The 25058-nt window shown below is 34.0% G+C and overlaps 1 protein-coding gene across 3 annotated transcripts; it reads left to right on the top strand.

The window, feature by feature from the left end:
- Nucleotides 1-238: 238 nt before the first annotated feature.
- LOC127087311 (mitochondrial import inner membrane translocase subunit TIM23-2) lies at nucleotides 239-2838 on the top strand. 3 transcript variants are annotated; one of them, XM_051028193.1, is made up of 2 exons: nucleotides 239-1054; nucleotides 2564-2838. In XM_051028193.1, the coding sequence occupies exon 1, from the start codon at nucleotides 473-475 to the stop codon at nucleotides 1037-1039; it is 567 nt and encodes a 188-aa protein (XP_050884150.1). In that variant the 5' UTR covers nucleotides 239-472; the 3' UTR covers nucleotides 1040-1054; nucleotides 2564-2838. The 3 variants fall into 3 exon arrangements, with proteins under 3 accessions (XP_050884150.1, XP_050884152.1, XP_050884151.1); XM_051028195.1 differs by having other exon boundaries at nucleotides 2576-2838; XM_051028194.1 differs by lacking the exon at nucleotides 2564-2838 and adding an exon at nucleotides 2394-2534.
- Nucleotides 2839-25058: the final 22220 nt, after the last annotated feature.

The following is a 25058-nucleotide window of genomic DNA, read 5'->3' on the forward strand; positions in this document are numbered from 1 at the left end:
TATTTTTTTAAAATTTACTTTTTAAATTCTCCAATCTATAAAAACAATTTAAATTTATTTTATAATTTGTTATAAAAATTAACTTATAAAATTTTGTTCATAAACATTTATTTTGATAAATATTTGTTGTGAATAAGTTGTTTATCTAAATTCGCCCTAATTTGATTAATGTTTTGCAAAGCCCTCGACTATTTAGCACTTTCTATAAATTTAGCGATTGATTTGAAAAAAGTGTAAAAAATTTGAGACCCATTTGAGTATTTACTTACATATACTTAAAGCAATTCCCTTTAAATAAAAGATCCGGTTCAATACTAAACCCGGTTCATCTTTCGAATCAATTCCAACGCGCCGCCATACAGTCTTGATCTCGCAAATCTCAAGGCTCTCCACACAAACAGCGTCGTTCTTCGGCATCTCTCTCTCTCTCTCCGCCCAAACCCTAACCCTAGAGTCTGGAAGCGTCTCTCCGATGGCGTACCAGACCTCCAATCACGAATCAGGTTCCGATTCAAATAACCAAAAACGACTCTACAATCCCTACAAAGACCTCGAAGTACCCATTCGAAACCTCTACCAGCTCCCAACCTCACCCGAGCACCTTTTCGTCGAGGAGGCTGCCCGAAAGCACCGCTCCTGGGGAGAAACCCTAACTTTCCTCACCGGCTGCGGCTACCTCGGCGGAGCCGTTGCCGGCGCCGGCGTAGGTCTCGTCGAAGGCGTTAAATCGTTCGAGTCAGGAGATACCATGAAGCTCAGAGTCAATCGGATTCTCAACTCGTCAGGTCACACCGGTCGGACGTGGGGTAACCGGCTCGGTGTGATCGGGTTGCTTTACGCTGGCATTGAGAGCGGGATCACGGCCGCGAGAGATACCGACGATGTGTTGAACAGCATAGCAGCAGGGCTTGGCACTGGCGTGTTGTATCGAGCTGCGAGAGGGGTTAGATCAGCTGCTGTAGCAGGTGCTGTTGGTGGAGTTGTGGTCGGAGTGGCTGTCACGGCGAAGCAGGCGTTGAAACGCTACGTGCCAATTTGAGGACCATCATCACCTGTGAGCTATCAATTTTTTTTGTTACCATCAATTTTTGGGTATTTGATTGTGGTATAAATTGTATACCAGCTTGTGGCTGTGCTGCCCTTGCAGACAATTGGCTTAAAATTCATATTTTTTCAGCTTGATAATGGCTAACCTTTGTAGTGTAATTTGTTTAGTGATCTTGAATGAATAATTTGGATGGCTTTAATGCTGGAAAAAAGTTGATAAGATATAAAGAAAATGGTTTTCCTATATCAATGCATAATACTGAAAGATTGTGAAAATGGTAATACTAAAACTGTTGTGACTTGTGATATGATTTGATAGAAACTGAGTGTTAGTTACTTTGAGATTTATGGGTTCTAGGGATTTGCATGTGTAGATTATAATCTATAATTTATTCTTTGATATTAGACTGAGTAGTGCATTAGCTACTAGCTAGTATCTTCGATAGGGATGCTACTTGCTAGTTTTTGGGTTATTCTTGTTAAGTTAATACTAATAGCAATTTTTGTAGTGTCAACGAGTGGTAACCGTGAATCATGTATGTAAGTAATTTTCTGTTTGGTTGAAAGAAAACAATTGTTCTCCATGGACGATAGTAAAAATGTCTTGAAATGGTAGATGTTGTATTAGTAAATCAATGAACTGTCTTCATTGTTGAACCAGCACTTCTTCTGAGGAGCAGTATTTAAATGGCTGTTTCTTTGCCAATACATGAGAATGAAAGATTGTGAAAATGGCATTATACAAAAATGTTGTGACTTGTGATTGTGATATGATTCAGTAGGAGAGGTATGTTATCTTAGGATTTATGGGTTCTGGGAATTTGCATATGTCATTATAATTTATAATTTATTCTTTGATAGACACGAATGCATTAGCTAGTATTTCAGACGGGGTTTCTGGTTTTTGTGTTATTCATGTTAAATTATTTTGTAATAGCAACTTGTGTAGTGTCAATAAGTGGTGATTATAATTTATGTATTCAAGTAATTTTCTTTTTGGTTGAAAGAAGACAATTGTTCTTCTCCATGGAAGATTGTAAAGCATATGTTATTATCCTTTGAAGGTCTTAAACTGTAGATGTTGTATTAGGAAATCAACAAACTATCTTCATTGTTAAACCACCACTTCCTCTGAGGAGCATTTTTCCCGATAGAAGAATGTTTGCCCATCTTATTAGTAATTAGTGACTCTTGTAGCCAATTGAATGATATTTTACTTGGATTTGGTTGCCTTCAATCGGTTTTCCTTTGCCATCTTTGTGTTGAGTTTTCATAGATAATAATGTTTATGGATTCCACTTATGTACTAACTAATAATTGGTGATGCGCGTCATTCTTTTGTGCAGTGAGCACATCAACAAGACGTTAGCTTGTTACTGGCATAAATGTAGAGCTAAATTTTACCTCAATCTTTTGCCTCTTAATTGATGCCATTGTTAGTTGTAGATTTTTTCTGCTCAAACCAAAACAATCTTCACAATAGTATTTCTGCAAACCGTTACCCAATGCATCTTAGCTGTTTTGCAAGGTGTTGTTTGGGGCTAAAGCTGACTGAAGAAAAATCTTCTGGTCTTCTGGGTGAGTTGTTGCTGCCAGTTAATTTATATCAAAAGGAGGGATAGCCTGCCGTTATTTTCTTATTTATGTGTAGTAGCACTTAGAACTTTTTCTTATATGCATATGTTGTTAACTCATATATTTATGCAACCCATGCTTAGTATGTGTATGATTCCGCCAGATTATAGTATCTGGTTTCTTCAATAGTTAAAATTTTACATGACCTTTTGATTATTTGAACTTCCAAAAATGTAAAGGAAATGCGCTGTTGTTGTTATTTGGATGAATTTATTCCGTGTTCCCCCTTCCTGGATTGCATTATTCTGATTAGTAATTAGGATGTTCATCAGCAACCTACATATTTTTATTTCTATCTGATGTAAAAGAAAAACATCAGAGGTTGGACTGAAATTGCATCTGAAGTCCATTATAAAATGAGAATATACAGATAGGTCCTTATTAGGTTCACCTTTTGCTTTTCCTCTTTCATGGCCTTCTACCACTTCTTCACTCCCTGTCCCTCTCTCTCCACCATAGTCAATTGGAGATCTAGCAAGCATGCAATGTCACTAGCTATCCCAGCAGTGTAAGCATATATTCAACTCCCCACATCCCCCTCTCCTTCAGCAACCTCCTCGCCGCGTAATCCATGGTCACCGTCCAAAAGTTAGAACTGTCAAGCACTGTGCTAGCTTTTATGACTCTCTTCAACACATCCCTGTGCTGATGTTTGTAGTTTGCTCTTTCTTTACACTTGTGTTTTTGTATGTGTTGACAATAATCAATCTTCCTCAATTTATTTGATGAACAAATTGAATTGTTAAACCTGGTTTATGTTGCTTGTCCGGTTTTGTTACTCTTCTTTCTCAATATAATTCATTTTCTTCCCTTTTGGCTTGCTGAAAATTGTTAGTAAAGCCCATAACTCAATGAAGTACAGCGTTGAGATGGCACTGTTGACCCTGTTTGAATGCGCTATTAGGCTTTGTTTGATAGTTTGGATGGGAGGATTTTGAAAAAAAAAGGATTTAGTGAAAAATAATGGAGAAGGTTTTGAAGAGTTTATTTTTATTCATAATACAAAAATCTATAATTTTGGAGAATTCAAAATTTGTGTTGGAGGGGGGATTTGAAAGATTTTGAATGACTTAGATAAATTGTTTAAATATATAATCTATGATATAATTGTTTGAAAATTAAAAATGTATTAATCATAAATATTTATTTATTTTATTATTTTATGTAAAATTATTATTTTTAAAAATGTTAAGTTTTTATATATATTTTTTCAATTTTTTTTCCTTTTTAAGTCTTCCATTCTCTTCTAACTTGCAAACACTCATGATTAATTGGTTATATGTGTTTAGGTCTTTGCAATCAAAGATAATGTTTACATGAGGTTCATTGATACAAATATTTGAGTATTTTTTAATGCATCATATATATTATTAGGGTACAACGTGAAAATATAAAATTTTCTTATAATTTTGGAGATGCATATTTGAAGCACTCCTCACATACACTATAGATCAAATTCTGAATCACATCTTAGGAGTGTGTCTTTTTTAGATCCGAAGTTGTATCTTTATAATCTATCCGTAGATGTATCTCTGTAGCATATTGAAAAAGAAACAAAAGTAGCAAATTAAAAAGTTGTATTTTAACAAAATAAAATATCATTCATAATATAAAATCAGCATTACATAAAATCAAATATTACATTTCAATATTCAAATGGATGCTTCAATATCTTCGATAGATTTTGAAATCGTCGCTTCCACCTTGATCGAAATTTTAGTTATGAAATGGATTTTTTTTCCACATAGCCTTTATATCTGCATCCGTCTTAAATTCATAGTTGTTGAACTCAATCTTGACTTGTTACTAATTGACGGTGAATACTTGAGCTTCACAATTTTTTTTATTATCTGCGCAAGGTAGGAGATTTTGCACTTCGTATTGCAGATCTGCAAAAGGGGTGTAGTCTAGGGGTGGTAAAATCGACCATCATGCCCTGCCTTAAGCTCGTTAAAAAAGAGATTCGGGGTGGACAAACCTGCCAAGTAAAATTGGATTTAAAAATCTAGCATGGTCCGCCAAGGTGGCGGACAACGGGCTTGTCCGCCTATTTTTTTTAATAGATTGATAGACTTACTTTTATGTTTCAATTAGATTTTTCACTTATTTTTTAGAACAATTTTTTTAAAACATCTTTTTAACAAATTTTATTTAAAAAAATATTGCATATATTCACAAATAAATATATAAAATAGAATCATCAATAAATATTTCAAAACTATAGTTTAAGTATCAATCTTCAACCAATCAAATTTTTTTGAGTGCTTGATAACTAGGTTGGCGGACTGCCCTTTTTTGGCGGGTTTAAAGCGGGGCGAGCTTAAAGCTGAGCAGACTGAGTGGGTAGGCGAATACAAAATTCCAACCTAACTATCATATTTTAGAGTGTGCGTGAGCCGGTCTGAAAGGCCACGATCCGTTTTGCCATCCATAGTGTACTCATAGATCTTAAATTTTTGTTCGGATGTCGCGTTGAAAAATGAGACATTTGCGACATACTAGATGATGTTCATTTACGACATTATCTATTTGTATGAGATATGATACAAGAGTCTATATTTATTGTAGTTGTAGACAAATATGGACTTCAAAAATTATATATTGTATTAGTGGAGGTTTTAGAGATACATTTCTGATACCATCATATTCTCTTATTTAGGAGATGCATCTCTGAAACCTCTCCTAATCCAGACAGAAAAGATAATCTATGTGTTTTATTTGACAAATGGACAATTTTTTGACAAACATCAAAATATATTAAAATATTTGAAATTGTATATATTACACTTCATTAATATTAATACATAATTACATATAATTAATTGATGACGAAAAACTAAAACAAATCGAAAGATTTGTCGTTGGCTAAGTATATAAGTATGGGTGGTACCCTTTTGACTTTTGTGCATTTGATTCTCTTTCAATTTCACTCAATTTGGTGAACTCTTGCATCCATTCCACAAATCAGTCGGGCCAAGTCTCGACTTTTGTTATTGAATGAGTCGTCCACTCCACTGATGTGAGTGGTATAAGGCATTTCGGTTTCAAATAAACCTGAACAAAATGTTGTGATTTTGAAAGTCACATAATACACATAATACGATCATTTGGATTTTGAGGTGGGATGATGCGTAGTGGGAAAAAAGTTTTCAAAAAATCTTATCTTAAAAGATCAATACACACTCTATCATACACATTTGCTAAGAGATGATCCATTTCAGAGAAGCGCATCCATTTTTCCTCAAGCGTCGGTCCACTAATACAAGGAACAAGTGACTGATAAATTGCATTAAAATTTTCTTTCCTTCCGTAAAATTGTGTGTATGATTCTTTATGGATCCTTAACTCATGGATAAGTTGATGGAGGACAAGTATGTGATCATCTTCTCATTTCCCGAGCAAAGTCGAAACAATTCGAAAATCACAATTATCGTTACCCTTAACATTCACGATCTATTTGATGTATTTGTGCATAAAAACTGACATCTCGTCAATGAATGAAATTTTTTATGGAGACGGCGAATGAGGTGATTTTATAATACGAGCTACTTTAAAAACATTTTTTTGAAAATTTGGAGTTGGTGAGCCCGAAAAAACTTTGTCAACATGTTCAAAATACGAAGGAGATCGCACAATTAAATTGTCATTCAATGTAGGCTTGACCTTCTTCAGAGCATCTTTTCTTTTTACTGATTGAGAGAGTGGTTTCAAGTAAGGGGTTTTCGGATAAGCATTATTCCTCAATTTTTCTTTGATATGGAGTTTCATATTGGCATCGATTTCAAAAATCTCTCTTGTATCACTTCCCATTCGGCTAAGATAGAGATATTCAATTTACCATCTTTCATGACACCATCATCATCAAACCTAAGCCTTTTCCAATGAATGCAAACTTCATCCATGCTTAATGGACTACCAAGTTTCACCTTCTTTTCTATAAGACAGGCACATGAGAGACCATAAGTTTTCACAATTGTGCAATCACACTTTGTGTTATCAGATCACCAACTCATTTTTCTTCATAAAAAATATAATTCAAACCTGCTCGAGATATATTATCGACCAACTGAGAATAAAGATTATTGTCTTTAAATTTGTGTTTCAAATTTGTGATACTCCGACCAAATGATGTATGTATCTCATTATGCTGGTTTTGGATCATTTGGTTCACAGAGTTGTAATCTTACACAATTCAACCTTACTATTTTCCAACCAATTCTTCAATGTAACATGGGTAAACTCAACTTGGTTTGTTGTTGTATTCCCAAGGTGTCTTCACCTGGTATAAAATTGTGCTTTCAACATATTTTAACAAATCTGGATATATCTCGCACACCTTCTTGAAATGTATAACGGAATCAGCATATAACTCTTTAGTAGAATAATTTATTATAACATTTCATGCATCAATTCTTTTTTCCACCATCACATCCGTCTTCATAATTTTTCATCTTCGTCCTTTATCTGTTTCTTCCCTACCACAAGTTTAACCTGACTTCTCACATTCTTTGTTATATGATACCTAAAAAGTAATGCATAAGAAAAAGGAAAAACCTTTGCAGTCAAATTCATCAAAGCGGTATTGCGGTCGATAGCAGTTACTTTCGACATCTCTTCTTGATCCTTCAACATTGCACGACACACCTCTCAAGCCCAAGTAACATTCTCCTCTTTTTTGCTCTCTAAAAGTACAAACCTGACATAATAGGTCATCTCAATAGAGGTACCACAAACTATCTCAAATAGCAGAAGTCTATACTTGTTGGTCTTATACGTTGAATCAATGATGAACATAATAGGAAACGTGTTGAACAACTTGATAGAATGAGAATAAGTCCAAAATATATCTCTAACGGTTACTCCATCCTCGCACGTTCCGTACCTGGAAACATAATTGTTATCATCCAAAAGTTTCAATAATTGTTGCATTTCACTTATACCCCCCCTTAGCGCCTTGTTATATTGATACCAAATTTATACACTTGTTTGGTATTTGAGATATTTTTGGGTCTTTTAAGTTTCAAAGTTGCAAGTATGTTTTTCGGTTGAACCAAATTCAATGTCATGTCTGAAACACATTCTTTCTCTTTTGGCATGAGGCGACACACAATTGGATGACCGACTAACTTTTTACACAAGTCATGGTCATGTAAACCACATATGAAATTAAATCTCTATTTCTTATTTTCCAACATATAACCACGCAACTTACAAGGACACTCACATTTTCTTGAATTAGTGTCATCTCGTTTAAAATTCCAGAAAAGAGGTATATATTTCCCATTTTTTTCGCATGTCGTTGTCACAAATGCACCTCTTCTATCCGAACCATTATCAGACCTTTTGATTACCACACAAAATCTCAATTTAAAGGTTTCCGTACGAATCAATTGAAGCATGTGATCACGAAATTCAAACTCTTGCTCATTTTTAAATTGGTTGTCAACATGTGTCTCATTTACAACAACACCTTTGGCATCCGGAACATAACATGTTTTGGGAAAATATTGAGGTGCACCATATCTAATGAAAACAATTACAATAAAAAACTCAAAAACTGCTAAAATTGTAAACAAAATTGAAAAAATGAGAACATATAGACTACGGAGATGCATCTTCGGGAGAGTTCATACAAACTTCATAAATACATCTCTGGATTCAACGCACATTTTTTCAAACTAAAAACAAACTTAATGTGATCAATGAGGTTTGAAATGAATGGTATTTACCTAAAATTCCAGTTTCTTTTGCTCATTGTGATGTGATGAAACACAAGAATGAACATTTGGAGTGAAAATGTTGATTGAGAATGGAAGGTTTTTTGGAAAGAGTTTGGAGTGAAAAATAAGTATAGGTGTGTGATCATGTAGGTGACTGTTTTTATCAAAATCATATTTCCTTATTCCGAAGACGCATCTCCGTAAATACCTGACATACAAAGGTGACATATATTTCAAAATCCCGTCCCGAACCTCTGAAGATGCATCCCTGAAATATCCACTAGGCTGCTCAAATATCAATATGTTTGTTGAAAATATCTGGAGATGAATCTCCAGAATAAAATTTTATTTTACTCTAGGATGACACTCATTTGGTGCGACATAAGGTGATACAAGAGTGCGTCCGAAGATACATCTTCGAAATATGAGAGGTATTTTGGATTTTTCATAGGGTGTTTTTCCACCCATAGGGTGTGATAAGAAATTCCCATATATTTTTAGTTTTGATATTACTACTTGAAAAAAATGTACAACTATTAATTGTAATTTTATGTTTGTTTCTACTTGGTAGTTTTGTTACATACTTTTTTGTGAGTCTTTTGTGCTTTTAATGTATATTCTCTCTTATCTTATTTATAAAAAAATATTTTTAAATATATTAATGTATTTAGATGATGTACATATCAAATATATTTATTATTCAATAAATTTAAAAAATTAAATTTTGTTTTCTATTAATAAATCAAAGAGAGTATTTAATATTATTTATTGAACTATTTAGAACATTAAAAAAGACATGTGCATTGTCATTGATTGCATTATGTAGCTACAAATAATAGTGGTAGAAAAATGTGTACATGGAATAATTGTACATTTAAATGATGATTTTAATATTAGATTCCTTTTCTTTTGTTGTAAGCTAAGAGCATGCTAAGAGAATTGGTGATGTCTATAATCCTACTCCTTTAAGTGTTAGAACTCATCAATTACACACATAGCAAGCCACCAACCAACACAAACTTAGAACTCAGACACCAATCTCACCAAAGAAGGACGAGAACCACATGAAACACCAAGAAACCACTACACGCTAGGGGGTCAGACCAAATACACCATCCACTATTGATTCAAACGCATGATAGGATTCTAAAGTCAATCTTTGAAAGAAAGAGGTCTAATGAGATTTAATAAGAAACCAACTCCAGGTCAAAAGGATACTTTTATTCTCCACTTCTTTCATATTTGTTGACGTACTAGTAAAAAGCTTATCATTGCGGACATACTAGACAATCCATGCCATCGCCTGCCAGATACTTACCTCCAAACTTTGCCTTAGGACTTAGAGAAATGAAAAATTCAAAAACTAATCTAAGGTCTCAAGAAAAAATCGATTGAACTCCTAACCACCTAAAAATCATATACCATACATTGGAAACCAAACTACAAGTCTAGGCAGAAAAAGTGATTTAATTATGAGCGAGGATGAGGGTGAGGAAAACCCGATTTTTAATTACAGGAGTGAGAGCGGAGGATGCTAGTATCCATCATGCACCCACCCTGCCAATTAAATTAAATTTATTAATATTATTTTTAATAATTTTATTACCCACTTACCCCTGTTAATATTAAGATATCAATTTTATTAGAATTATTATTCATTTTTTGAAAATACATATAAAATTAAAATGACCAAGTATTATGATTATTTATTAGTTTTTGTTGTAATAAAAAAAGCGTGCATTTAAAAAAATTACAATATTATGCGGGTGGATGCGGTGCGAGGCGGAGAAAACCATTTCTCGTTGGGGGAGGGGGTTCAATTGTTACCTTGGTTGGGTTTTGGGCCAGGGGCGAAACTGATAAAGGGAGGTGGGGGCATGGCCGATAATGCTTAAATCTACCATCGCAACACCCCATTATCATCCCTATAGATGTCCCAGACAAATGAGATGCTGACTCAACCTGATTCCCATAAGGAGCACACAAGGTCCTCCACAGATCAAGGTTTTTAGTCTTGCGAGTCTACTCAGACTTGTAAAGAGTCCGTAGACTAGACTCTCAGACTCGTATGAGTTTATGAAAAACTATAAATGACATTCAAAAACATGTAAGTGACAATATACGACACACACACATATTTATAAACCATTAAATACCTCATATATGACACAAATATATATAATAGAACACCAATTAACATCAAAATTAAATTTCATACTCCATAACAAACTTCTTAACAAAAACACACGATAATAAAACAAACAAGATAGTAATGTATGTAGTTAAAAACTTAAAAAATTAATTCCTTATTAATTGATTAATACATAAAGCAAAAAAAAATTAAATAGATATGCTAATGGCTTCAAACATCCAAAAATCTCCGGTGAAATCACCATCACCAATATCACCATCATCATCTTCATCGGTATCTTGACTATCATCGTCAAACTCTGCCACAAATGAAACACTTTCTTCATTATTAACCAAAGTTGGATTGCTTGAAGTTTCACTTACACCTAATTCACGATTTCCAACCACCACCACTTTGCACAATATTAGTAACAACAACATCAACTTCCACAATATTGTTAACAATAACATCATCTTACTCAACATCAATTTTAGTTTGCATATTTTCTTCATCATGATCTCTAGTTAACCAATCATCATCTGAATGAATATCTTTAAATGAAAGAACAAAACTTTTTACTTTTGCTTTTCTACTTTTCAACTTCAAATTGTACATGACATAAACTAAGATATTCATCTTTTTTTTATCCAACCTATTTTTTCTCTTTGTATGGACCTACAAAATAAATAATAATTCAACTAAATATTTCTAAGCAAATAAAATCATGTATATAAACAAACTAAATAATAATTCAACTCAATATTTTCAAACATGCTTCCAACATAATGAAATCCATCCATTTGCTTAAGAATTTCGTTGCACTCAACAACATCATTTACCATCCTACTGTAACATCTGATAAACCCATTTTTAACTTCAACATCCTTATCTTTAAAATTATATTCATAGTGGAATTAAGGATTAAAATAATATGATGTGGCATGTATGAGCCTATGAAGTTGAAAACAAAAGCAATTAGAAACAAAACGAGGTTTAGTGAATGAATAATCACATATGACAAGTGAAACAAGGGAATCAAATCACACACATATAAATTAAAATAATCACAATTCAAAATTAATAAATAATCACAATTAAAAATGTATATTTGAAACAATCAAAATTGAACCACATACAAAATTATTGAATAAATATGAACATAAAATATTACAAATGATACGAAGTAAGTGAAACACATAACAAGAGAAACAACTGAAAGATTCAATTTCATGTTATAATATGAATTTCATAACTCAAACTTTTTATGCAGGGTTATGAATGTATGAAAGTAGTAAGGAAAAATAATCTCATATATGCTTGGAGAAAAAGAATCCAAGTTAAACATACAAGAGAACACTTATACAACAAATGATCGATTTACTAAAACAAATGCAACAAACACAATAACATAAATAATTGCAAATGAACAAAACAGAGCAATAATGAATAACTTTGCAAAAAATATAGCAAGAAATGATATAACAGAGCAACAACGAATAACTTTAAAAAACACATAGTAAAAGAATGCAAGATAAACAGAGAACAAAACACAAACTTGAAGGATGAGAGACGATCACGAACACATGAAGAAACAAACATGACCACAAGATCGACGAAGGAAGGAAGAAACACCAATGAAGGATGAGGCTCTTCCAAGACAAGTCCGACTCATCATTACTGAAGGAAGATACTAAGATAGGGTGTTTCTAACTCTAAATGTATATGTCACACCCTAAATTTTGCCCGACATTTTTATATGATCTTTCTATTTTGGGTCAATTGTTGTGTCACTAGGTTTTGTCTAAGTCAGTTGTGTTCATATGAGTCATTTTTTTGGTTCATATGAGTTTTCTGCATTTTTGTCTAAGTCAAAGATCAACCCATTTGACTAAAAGTAAAAGGGGACGATTTTAACTTTTAGCCCCCCCTTTTTTTAAAATTAAAATCATTTTTATTTATATATTTATTTATTCTCATTTTCACCAATTAATTTTATTCATTTATTATTATTATTATTATTTATTTTTATATTTTTTATATTTATATTTTATTTTATTTTTTTAGTCAACTAACAGTTAATAGTATCCAAAAAAATATCCCAACTTGCCAAATTTGGATCAATCACACAAAAATCAAATATTTTTCATTCATACACATGTTGCAACAATTCAAATTACAAGCCCATAGATGTAACTTGTGCCTTAAGTTACAAATCAGAATCACAATCAAATCTTCCCTAATTTGATTCAATCCCACAATCTGCATCAAATCATGCCTAATCTAAATGAAACCTAAACTTAATTTCTCTCTATAAAAGCTAATGAAATTCACCAGACCAAGGGACCTAAGTAACAACCTCCAATTATTCAGTAAACTTGAGCAATTTGTAGCATTCTCCTTGCAACTTCAACCTTCATCAAAGCTCTGTTGTGGGATTAATTAGATTTCCATATTGAAATTCCAATTGATTGATCCTAAGCACTCATTCCGTTGTTACAACCACATGTAGAAGAAAAAAAAGAAAAAAGATGAAGAAGAATATAGTAAGAACAAAATTACACGGGTCTTCACATCCAGGAACAACCGGATCAGTACCTCCTTAGCTTTTTTAATTTATTTATTTATTTAATGTTTTCATGCTCGATATTTGTTGTGGTTAGCTCGATTGTCCCTTCCCCTTATTGTTTTTTGATGATTATTGGTGTATGAGTCGAATCAGTTGGGTTTTTGAGTTTATGGTTTCAGTTGTTTTGATCTTCGATTAACTTTGATTTTATGGTTTGTTGTGGAATTGGAGTATGGATTCATAATTAGAATGTAAAAATAGTCAAGGTTTCTTTTGGATTTAGGGTCGTATAGTGATTTCTGGAAAATTTGATGAATAACATTCATGAAGTTCAAAATGTTCTTCATCGTGTTCTTGTGGTTTCTGGAAAAAAGTTATTGTTTGATCCATTTTATGTGGGATGTGTTGGGTTTTAGTGTTAGTGAAGAGAGAGATAGGTAGATAGATAGATAGATAGATAGATAGATAGATAGATAGAGAGAGAGAGAGAAAGAGGTGGGAGAAAGAGAAAAAAAGAGAAAATGAGAGATCCCCCTCGGATCTTTGTTTTTATACCTTCCCCCATGTGTAGTGGATGACGACCAAGTGGCGTGTCTCCTTGTCGTCCGATGGTTCGACTAAGCCTTGACCCCAAGGACTCCTATACAGAAGTCTTCATGGTATTTACCATGCACATTCACATCCACCCTTAATATTTGATTTGACTCCTTAGAAGGGCGATCTAGTGTGTGAGATTGTCTGGCCCTTTGGTTTAATATGAGCCCTTCATTAGATCCAAAGGCCAGACTTGTTATTTTGTTTTTTGTTTTGTTTGTTTATCTCAATCTTAGGCTTAGTAACGTTGGGCCCTTGAATTTGTTTTATTCATAGCGCCCCAATTTCTCCTGCACCCCCCAATTCCTTTTATTTATTTATTTATTTTTTGTTAATTTATTTAGTTATTTTTGTTGAGTTTATTTTTAATTCAATTACAATTAAAAAATACAAAAGAAAAAATCAAAATATCAAAAAAATAAAATAATAAAAGATAAAGTAAAAAAATAGTTTTTATTTTCCTTTTAAATTAAATCACTTTTAAAATGCTTTAATCAAATAGGAAGGAATAATCGAGGGCTTAACGCACGCTTTGTCTGAGTGATTATTTGCGTCCCACAAACAAACTTTCACAATAAACTTAAAATCAATCTCAACTCATCAAATCATATTTTTTTCCCTTGTTCACTTAAAACCAACTTTTCATAAAAAGAATGGTGTTTGACTAATTTCAATATGAAATACAAACAGACACTTAAACCTCCATCGTGAAAGCATACAAGCAGATGTTTAACTGCTCGAATGGCTTAAACACTATTCTCTAAAAACAACCCACACATAAACATTTTTACCAAAGAACTACGTAGCATTGAGTTTCCCATCGCACTTGGGGATGCGTAGGAGCGAGACTCAAAATCTCATCAGACCCATTAATAAAAAAACTAAAACTTCCCCCTTTTGTAAATTATCTTTCAGCAAACAGAAAAACTTCAAACATTTTTAAGCTAAACACCCACCTAACTAATTAGTAGGTTCCCATTGAGTACAATAGATGTGAGAGGTGCTAATACCTTCCCTTCTCATAACCGACTCCCGAACCCGAAACAGGTTGCGACGACCATGTTTTGTCCTTCAAGTATTTTATCGATGTTTCCCTTTAAAAATAAAATTTTAGTGGCGACTCTGTAGTTATTTCGAGCGTTAGTATACTCAGGCAATTTTTGCACTACGACAACTGGCGACTTTATTGGGGATTAAGCTCGCGAGTCAAGCCTATTCTTTATAGCTTTAGGTTGAGTGTTTTTTGTTTGTTTCCATGTGTTTATGTTTTCTTTCTTTATTTTGCTTTTTTCTCGCTGTTTTTTATGTTTTATTTTGATGCTTTATTTTTTATTCATATATCATGTTGGATTGGGTCTGCTTATTGAGAGAAGCTCTATACACGAGCTTAAGAAAAAAAGCATAAGTTATAAATGATGTTATGTAGTATGGGTCGATGAGATGCACATCCCAATAGATTTTATACGAAGACTCCGCCTAGAGTCGATATGTCCAATATTTTCGTCTTAAAGTGGCTAGCCCAAACTCATGATGAGATTTTGAACATGATCCTTGACTCTGAGTACCTTGTTTAGGATCTATACCAAATGTTGGACCTGGAGACCCTGTAGTATGGCCTAAGAGATACACATCTCATTAGGTCTATACGAAGGCTCTGCCTAAGGGTGATCCTTTGATATTTCACCATGAATTGGTTAGCCCATACTCGTGGTGAATTTCCAAATAAGGTTTATGACATTAGGTTTTGTTCTTAAACAATCAAAAACCCTATAGCTAACCTTTGCAAGGGGTTGGGTGGATAAACTTAGAACTATCCTATCATAAGGAGCCTTTCCATATAGGTTCTTCTGTTGTCCAATTACCCATGCGATTCCAAATCCATAATTTCCTGAGCCCATACATGGCGTTGCATTGCATTCATTAAAATAAAAAACCTAAGCATATTGAATTTCATTTTCATAGTATTCATACCCAATGTATACCCTGTCGTCACCCACCAGATAAAAGTCAAGTGGTCTTCCACTCTCATATTAAACTCATTCTCGCAAGTCATGGAAGAACTTGTGCTAAGACAAGAAGCTCTAAAATGTGAAGTCAAAGATTTGAAAGAGAAAGTATGAGAGGTTTTTGATAGCTTTCAATCTTTTATGGAGAAAAGAGAAAATCAAGAACATGTGGCTGCAGGTCTGGGGCATCACACATCATCCCCAAAAAATCTTAATCATCCTTCCCTTCATCACCATCAAGGGGCAATGGGTCCAAGTAAGGTTTAACCAACTGAACCTTATAGAAAAGAAGGTGGAGCTTTGATTCTTACAACGGTGGATATGAGTCTCCACTCCCTATGAACTCCGACACACTCGAAAAAAATTATGCCTAAAAAAATACAAAAGAGAAAAAGAGCCTAATAAGTCGAAAACCCAAAGGAAGGCTTAGACAAAAAAGGTTATCATCTTGTTGGATTGAAAACTCGAAAGATCGGTCCAGGAGAAAGTTAGGGATTTTTAAAGAAAAAGGCAAAAAGACTGCACCACATAAGCCTGCTCCAAAACAAAAGGAAAGGAAGAATCAACGATATTCTTCTAAATGCGATAGAAGTCGAGAACCTAATGTTAGAAGAGCCTGAAGAAGAAGACTCAACTAACTCAATGTCAAATCATGATATCGTCCCTTCCATGGTGAACATGTCAACCTCAACCTTTGAGTGGGTGAAAAGGCCAATCAAACAATGAATCAAGCATGAGAGAGTTTCCTCAATGCTGGCGATCATTAGGGTATCATTTTCATTTGTAATTTCTTCATTTGTTAAATGTGACTTGCTTGTAAACCTTTTATTTTTAGACCGTAATAATAATGAAATTAGCATGCATATTTTGAATCAATCCTTTCGTGTTCACCCATTTTTCCATTTTTATCGCAAAGACAAAAAAATATCAATACTTATCCCATTCACCTTCCTTTATCAAACTTTTGTTTAAGCAAAGATCGGAAGGAGAATGATGAAAATAAAATACTCAAAATTGCTGAAAATATGCTGTCGAATAAAACTTTGCTGACAATGTAAGACATTGCTTAAATTCCCAAACACTAAGGAGTTAAGAAGTTAATCCCTAGTCAACCCCTTTGAGCCCAGAAGTTGGTGTTTCTTTTTGTTATAAAAAACCCTTACGCTTAACCAGGAGTAAGGTAGTTTTAAGTTAATTCGACTGCGCATTCGAATTTCAAGAGAATCATTCCATTTATACACTTCCTAATAATGAGGTTCAACCACATCTTCTTCCTCACACACATTATGAAGTTTCAAAGAAGTTGTGAAAGACCATTTTTTATAGTGGTTGTTCCTCACCAACAATTAACATGACAGTTACAACCTTTTCGCTGAAAAATAAATTTTGTGGAAATTGTTCAAAAATAACAAAAAAAACCCTCTAAGTCGAGAACCTGTAAATTGACTTAGGCAAAAAATAGGGTATCCCGGTGGAATGAAAACTCGAAAGAGTGGTCGAGGAAAAAAATTAGGGATAAAAAAACAAAAAGGCAAAGAGTCGAAAAAATGTCACTAAAATCCTTAACAAAAACAAAACAATAAGATTAGGTGACTATCATATCCAAAGAAAACAAAAGTAGGAGTTCCACCTCAAGCAAAAAAAGCCTTATTGGTTCTCAAACCATCACATCTTCACCTTCAAAACCCTCTTGAAAATTGAATTCATGTGTTGAATAAACTGAACATAGGACCGAAGATCATGAAGAAGAATTATGTGGGTTAAAATTAAATTTTTGAGCCTTATATCCCTTTGTTTCGAAAACCGTGAACTAGACCACGTTACAACCTTCAAAAGACCTAATTGAAGCGAGATTTTTTAAAAAGCATACTACATCAAGATTGTGTTAAACTGACTCAAAAGATATTTACGAATCATATTCATTGGTATCTTGCTTGCGCATTATCATTTCCACACTTTAAATTTTTAAATAAACATTGCTTTATGGCCATTGATCCATTCATTATACACCACAACATCATTTCAATAATAATTTCAATTTTAAACTTTGCATAAGCATCGCATTAGAATTACCACTTTGAAAGAACAAATTTATCTACAAGTCAACGCTTAGCATCAAGGAAGTTCCAACAATGAGTAATACGTGAGGAACTCGATCATTTGTAAGTGGTCCAATTAGGGGAAAATATTCTAAAGACACTGTTGGTCAAGGGAAAATCCCTCTAAAGCTCAGTCAATATGGGGTAGATTGCTGCATGGCTCGATCAAAAGAAACCGCTCCAAGAAACTGTTCATCAGGGGAAACCATTCCAAGAGTCGGTTAGTCGAGGATGAATCTCTTCAAGGCTCATATTGGGGCAAGCCGCCTTAAAAGCATAGTGAAGTCAACTCTCCAAATATTGGTCAATCTGATGTAAACCGTTCCAAGAACCGATTAATCAAGGGAAAATTGCTTCGAGGTTTAGAATATTAGGGCAAGTTGTCTCAAGGTCATCTTATGGCAAGACTGCTTCAAAACTCACATTAAGGCAAATATCTTCAAAGACCTAACAGTCTGGGACAAGATAGGCTACAGAGGGGTAAGTTCTCTCTATACTTTTAAGCTACTCAAGCAAACTCTGTCATACATCAACAATTATTGAGTTCAAAATGGGTGTCGGGAGATCACAACATCCTACCACCTTTTCCTAAGAAGCCTTATTGAAAAAAAACACTTCTTAGTCTTAACCGCCACATGGCTTTTGTTGAAACATTCAAGTCATCGCATAAAACATCATCATGCATCACTTATGTTGCATCGCTCTAGTATTAAATCAGGCATATCATCTAACATATTTCCATAGCAGGAAGCATGAAAAGTAAAAAGCTCAATCTTGCTTGGTACCCCATAAATACTCAATCTTGCTTGGCACTTCACAAAAGTCCAACATCGCTTGGCACCTTAAAAGGGCCTAACCTTGCTTGACGCATATTAGAAACCCAATCTTCATTGACAACACATTACATGAATAAATCAGTAATCACACTTTATGGATCATACCTCATGCATCAGTCATCACACTTCATTCATAAAAACAAATCTCATTCGATTATCATGCATAACGAGTCATGTGTGGCACTTAACCTCAGTTCCCAAAGACCGCATGTCACCGACATTATAATTTTTAAATCCAAAAAACCCAGACTCCATTTGGAACCCGCAAAGACCAGTACTTGTCTAGAGAAGTTCAACAACACCCTTTTCTTCTTTAGAATTCGATGCTCACTCAGAACTAATTCAATCCAGTTCTCATCTGGTAATAAATTAAAGTCTAGTTCTCGCATGGCAGTCAAATCTAGTTCTCGTCTAGAAGTCAAATCATTTCCATTTCAAAGTCCAGTACTCGTCTGACGATCTAATCATGTCTGTTTTTTTAATATAATACTCATCTGACAATATAATCACCTTTCAAAGTCCAACTTCTCTTATTGCACACATCTCAAAAGCTTAACCTCACTTGGCTCTTTTGAACAAAATAAAATAAACCCTGCTTGACATACTTACTTTGAAGTCCAATTTCCATTAACGTACAACCCTTAACCCAATACATGAATTAATTAATCATTACATTTCATGCATACCATATCCACATATGTGGTATACTATGCTGGATAACCAAAGACATATCATGCGTTATCAAATGCATCAGGATAAAGCATACATGTATATCATAAGCCAGAATTCTGTGGCTGCTCGTGGAAGTCCAGATTAATTCCCCAATTAAACTAGTTACAATTTCTCAAGTGAGTTCTTATCTCAGCAGGAATACTTATTGGTTTACCCCAATAAATAACTTCCTTCGCAAAGTCTCATTTGAAACCTTTCCCTAGCAAGCGTTCTTCCTAGTTAGTCATTTCTGGAATCTTTCATAGTAGATAGTCGTCTTAAACAATCCATACTAACTCGCGAGTGGGTGTTGACCTTTCATATCCTAAGTGAACTTGATTTGTCTTGAACTAAGCATCAATATTTGGACCAAAGACAATCTTGTCATGTCTTCATCTAAGCATAAACCTTCGGGTTGACGATGATCCTGTCCCATGTGATCTAAGCACCAACCTTGGGTTAGCAATGATTTGTCTCGCCTTGATATAAGCATCAATCCTCATATTGACGACAATCCTTTCCTTTTTATCTAAGCATCAATCTTCGGATTAACGACAATCTTATCATGTGCGATCTAAGCACCAGCCATTGGTTGGAGGCGGTCACTCTTTGTTCCATCTAAGCATCAATCTTCAGATTGAAGACAAACTATCTGTTTTGATCCAAGCCTCAACCTTTGGTTGGAGATGATCACCCTTCAATCTAAGCATCAATATTCTGATTGACGAAGATCTATCTATTTCGATCTAAGCATCAACCTTTGGTTGGCAACGATCACCCTTTGTCGATCTAAGCATCAATATTCTGATTAAAGACGATATCCTTATCCTTGATATAAGCATAAAATCTTTACTTGACGAAGATCATTTCTTATTTGATCTAAGAATCAAACTTTAGATTGACGATGATATCCATATCCTTGATCTAAGCATCAACTCTCGAGTTGACGACAATCCTTTACTCATTGATCTAAGCATCGACCTTCGAGTTGACGGTGATCATTTTCACATTTGATCTAAGCATCAATCTTTGGATTGACGATGACCCATCTGTTTACTTTGATCTAAGCACTAACCTTTGGTTGGCTACGATCACCTGTTGTTGATCTAAGCATCAATCTTCGGATTAACGAAGATCTATCTATTTCGATCTAAGCATTAACTCTCAGGTTGACGATGATATTTTCCCATTTGATCTAAGCATCGACTTTCGAGTTGAAGACAACCTTTTCCCGTATGATCTAAGCATCGACTCTCGAGTTGATGAAGGTCTTTTCTCATTTGATCTAAACATTAATTTTCTAGTTGACGATGATATTTTTCCGTTTGATCTAAGCATGAACCCTCGGGTTGACGATGATCTTTTCTCGTTTGATCTAAGCACCGACCCTCGGGTTGACGATGATCTTTTCCCGTTTGATCTAAGCATCGACCCTTTAGTTGATGATGATCTTTTCTCGTTTGATCTAAGCATCGAGTTTCGATTTGACGATGATCTTTTCCTGTTGGGTCTAAGCATCAACTCTCAGGTTGACGATGATCTTTTCCCATTTGATCTAAGCATCAAATTTCGTTCAACGATAATATTTTACCGTATGAACTAAGAATCAACTCTTGAGTTAATGACGATCTTTTCTTGTTTAATCTAAGCATCAACTTTCAAGTTGACGACGATCTTTTCCCGTTTGATCTAAGCATCGACTGTCGGGTTGACAACAATCTTTTCTCGTTTGATCTAAGCATCGACCCTCGGGTTGATGACGATCTTTTCTTGTTTGATCCAAGCATCAACTTTCGAGTTGACGACAATCTTTTCCCATTTAATCTAAGTATCAACTCTCATGTTGACGACGATCTTTTCCCATTTGATATAAGCATCAATTTTTGATTTGACGACAATCTTTTCTCGTATGATCTAAGCATCAACTCTTGAGTTGACGACGATCTTTATTCGTTTAATCTAAGCATATACCCTCGGGTTAACGATGATCTTTTCCCGTTTGATCTAAGCATCAACCCTCAGGTTGACGACGATCTTTTCCCGTTTGATCTAAGCATCAACCCTCCGGTTGACAATAATATTTTCCCGTTTGATCTAAGCATCAACCCTCCGGTTGACAATAATATTTTCTCGTTTGATCTAAGAATCGACCCTCGGGTTGACGGTGATTTTTCCCGTTTGATATGCATCACCTTTCGAGTTTACGACGATCTTTTCCCGTTTGATCTAAGCATCAACTCTCGAGTTGACAAATATCTTTTCTCGTTTGATCTAAGCATCAACTTTTGAGTTAACGACGCTCTTTTCCCATTTGGTCTGAGCATTAACTCTCTAGTTGGCGAATATCCTTTCCCCTTCGACCTAAACATCAACTCACTAGTTGACGACGATCTTGCATCCTATCCTATCCTATTTCTCACATATTTCTTTTCTCCCTCGACTGACAAAATTGGGGTCCTTCTATATTTAATCATCTTCCATCGTGAGAATATGAAGACTGACGTCGTTTATTCTCTCTAATTAAAGATATTAAAATATGGGCAATTGTCACACCCTAAAATTTCCCCTCATTTTTATCCGATCTTTCTATTTTGGGTCAACTGTTGTGTCACTAGGTTTTGTCTGAGTCAGTTGTGTTCTTATGAGTCATTTTTTGGTTCATCTGAGTTTTCTGCATTTTTGTCTAAGTCAAAGGTCAACCCATTTGACTAAAAGTCAAAGGGGACCATTTTAACTTTTATTTTTCTTTATATATATTATTTATTCTCATTTTCACTAATTAATTTTATTCATTATTATTATTACTTAATATTATTTATTTTTATATTGTTTATATTATTATTTTTATTTTATAAGTTAACTAAAAGTCAACGGTATCCAAAAACATCCCCAAAATATCTCAACTTGACAAATTCGGATCAGTCACACAAAAATCAAATATTTTTCATTCATACATAAATTGCAACAATTCGGGTTACAAGTCCATAGATGCAACTTGTGCCCTAAGTTACAAATCAGAATCACATTAAATCTTCCCTAATTTGAATCAATCTCATAATCTGCATCAAATCATTCCTAAATTAAATGTAACCTAAACATGATTTCCCCTATAAAATATGTAGGAACATGTCTAAATCACATGTTGCCCCTAATGCACATGCTAACTTGATTGATGATCAATTTATTGTCATGATCATCGAAATCAACATGGCTGGTGAATCTGATAGTTGATGGATAGACACTGACGCCTCTCGTCATGTTTGTTATGATCATACTATGTTCAAAACACACACCATTGCTAAAGATGAGATAATGTTGTTGGGTGATGCCCATGTTACTAATGTCACTAGTATTGGAGACGTGGAGCTGACGTTCATCTTCGGAAAAACTTTGATTTTGATGGATGTCATGCATAATCTTATTTCTAGATTTCTTCTGAATAAGAAAGAGTTTAGTCCGTCTATTGGGACAAATTTGTACACCTTCGCTAAGAATAGTATTTTTTTTAGAAAAAGGTACGCCACTAATGACATGTTTAAGTTGAATGTTGAAATGAATTAAATGTTTGTTTCTGTTTACTATGTGATTTTAATGTTTATGCTAGACCTTGTCATATTAATAAACACACTATTTCTAATTTAAGTAACTCAGAATTAATTCCAAAGTTAAATATCAATGACTTTGAAAAATGTGAATTTTGCAATCTAGGTAAAATAACGAAGACTTCATATAAATTATTAATAAGAGAATTTGGACTTTTAGTTCTAATATGTTTTGACATATGTGAACTTGATGTAACTTTAACTAGAAGTAATAAATGTTATTCTATCACTTTTATTGATGATTTTTCTGATTATACTCTTGTATACCTAGGGAAGAATAAAAGTGAAACTCTTGGCATGTTTAAGACTTTTGTAAATAAAATTGAAAAATAATTTAGTAAGAAAATTAATAGGTTTCATAGTGAAAGGGGAATTGAGTACGAGTCTAGTTTACTTAATGGATTTTATAAACAACATGCAATTTGTAATCCAAAATCTTACAAATAATAATAAATTTGTACTTTGACATGTAAAACTGGATCAACCCAGTTATATAGTGATACGAAAAATAATTTTTGTGGTATTCAATTGAAGAGTCAAAATATTATTTAATCTAATAAGTTCTCATGCATTTCTTACCCTTAAGGGAAGTTAATAATTTGATCATCACCGACAAAAAGTGAAAATAAATCTTTCAATTTTTTATAACGTATACATGGTGATATTTGTGAACCAATACACTCATCATGTGGATCATTTAAATATTTTATGATTTTAATTGATGCATCAATTATATGATCACATGTTGGTTTGTTGTCAACTCACAATCAGGCGTTTGCAAGATTGCTAACTCATTTAATTTGAATAAGAGTTCATTTCTCTAATTATTCTGCCAAAAAATACATATTGATAATGCTTCAGAATTTTCATCTCAAGCATTTAATGAGTATTGTATGAGATTACCATTTAACATTCATTATCACATGTTCATACATAAAATATAATTTCACAATCATTTAATTGTAAGACCACTTATCACGAGATACAACCTCCTAATTACTACGTGGGAACATGTACTTTGCATGCAGCAACCTTCACATCATACCAACAATTTTCACACCTTTCCCCATTTACCATTAGTTTTTGGTCAAGAACCAAATATTTTTCATCTAAGAATTTTTTAAAGTGCGATATATATTCTAATTTCTCTACCACATTGCACTAAGATGAGTCATAAAAGGAGGTGGTGAATATATGTGTTGGATCATCACGAGGAGCACTCACACTTGGTCAAAAGTAACACGCAAGTGAGAGAGACATCACATATTCATCCAAAATCTTAAGGCATTAGGTAGATGGGTTCTCTCACTTATAAAGTGATCAACAAGGATTCAGTCCCTTAACTGAATCATAGGCTCTGATATCAATGTTGGGTTATCACGAGGAGCACTCACACTTGGTCAAAAGTAACACGCAAGTGAGAGAGACATCACATATTCACCCAAAATCTTAAGGCATTAGGTAGATGGGTTCTCTCACTTATAAAGTGATCAACCTCCACTTTTCTAAGCAATGTGAGACTTACACAACCCCCTCATGTATTTTGGAACTACAACGAGACACGCTGCATGACCACCACCTTGTCAGGAAGACTTTCGATACAAGGATTCAGTCCCTTAACTGAATCATAGGCTCTGATATCAATGTTGGGTTATCACGAGGAGCGTCCGTATTGAGTCAAGAGCAACACGCAAGTGAGAGAGACACCACATATTCACTCAAAACCTTAAGGCATTAGGTAGATGAGTTTTTCCACTTATAAAGTGTTCAACCTTCACTTTTCATGCAATGTGGGACTTACACAGTTCACACTTGTGCACAACAACATGTTGGATATGAATCTCCGACTATTTCATAGATATATGTGAAAAATAAACCATAACAACAATTTTGTCAAATGATCCATAACTTTTAGCACTACATGAGACAAGTCGAGAATATGTTTGGTTAAGATCTTTAATTCAAAACATACATTATACTTGTTGTTTATCTTCTAAAAAAATAAATACAACAACCATATATAAAGATAATATTGAATGTATCGATCAATTGAAGTATGATTACATTAAAGGAGATCAAATAAAACACATTTTATTTATTTCTGCATGAAG

Source organism: Lathyrus oleraceus, chromosome 5, assembly GCF_024323335.1.
Source record: "Lathyrus oleraceus cultivar Zhongwan6 chromosome 5, CAAS_Psat_ZW6_1.0, whole genome shotgun sequence".
In the NCBI taxonomy this organism is placed as follows: domain Eukaryota; kingdom Viridiplantae; phylum Streptophyta; class Magnoliopsida; order Fabales; family Fabaceae; genus Lathyrus; species Lathyrus oleraceus.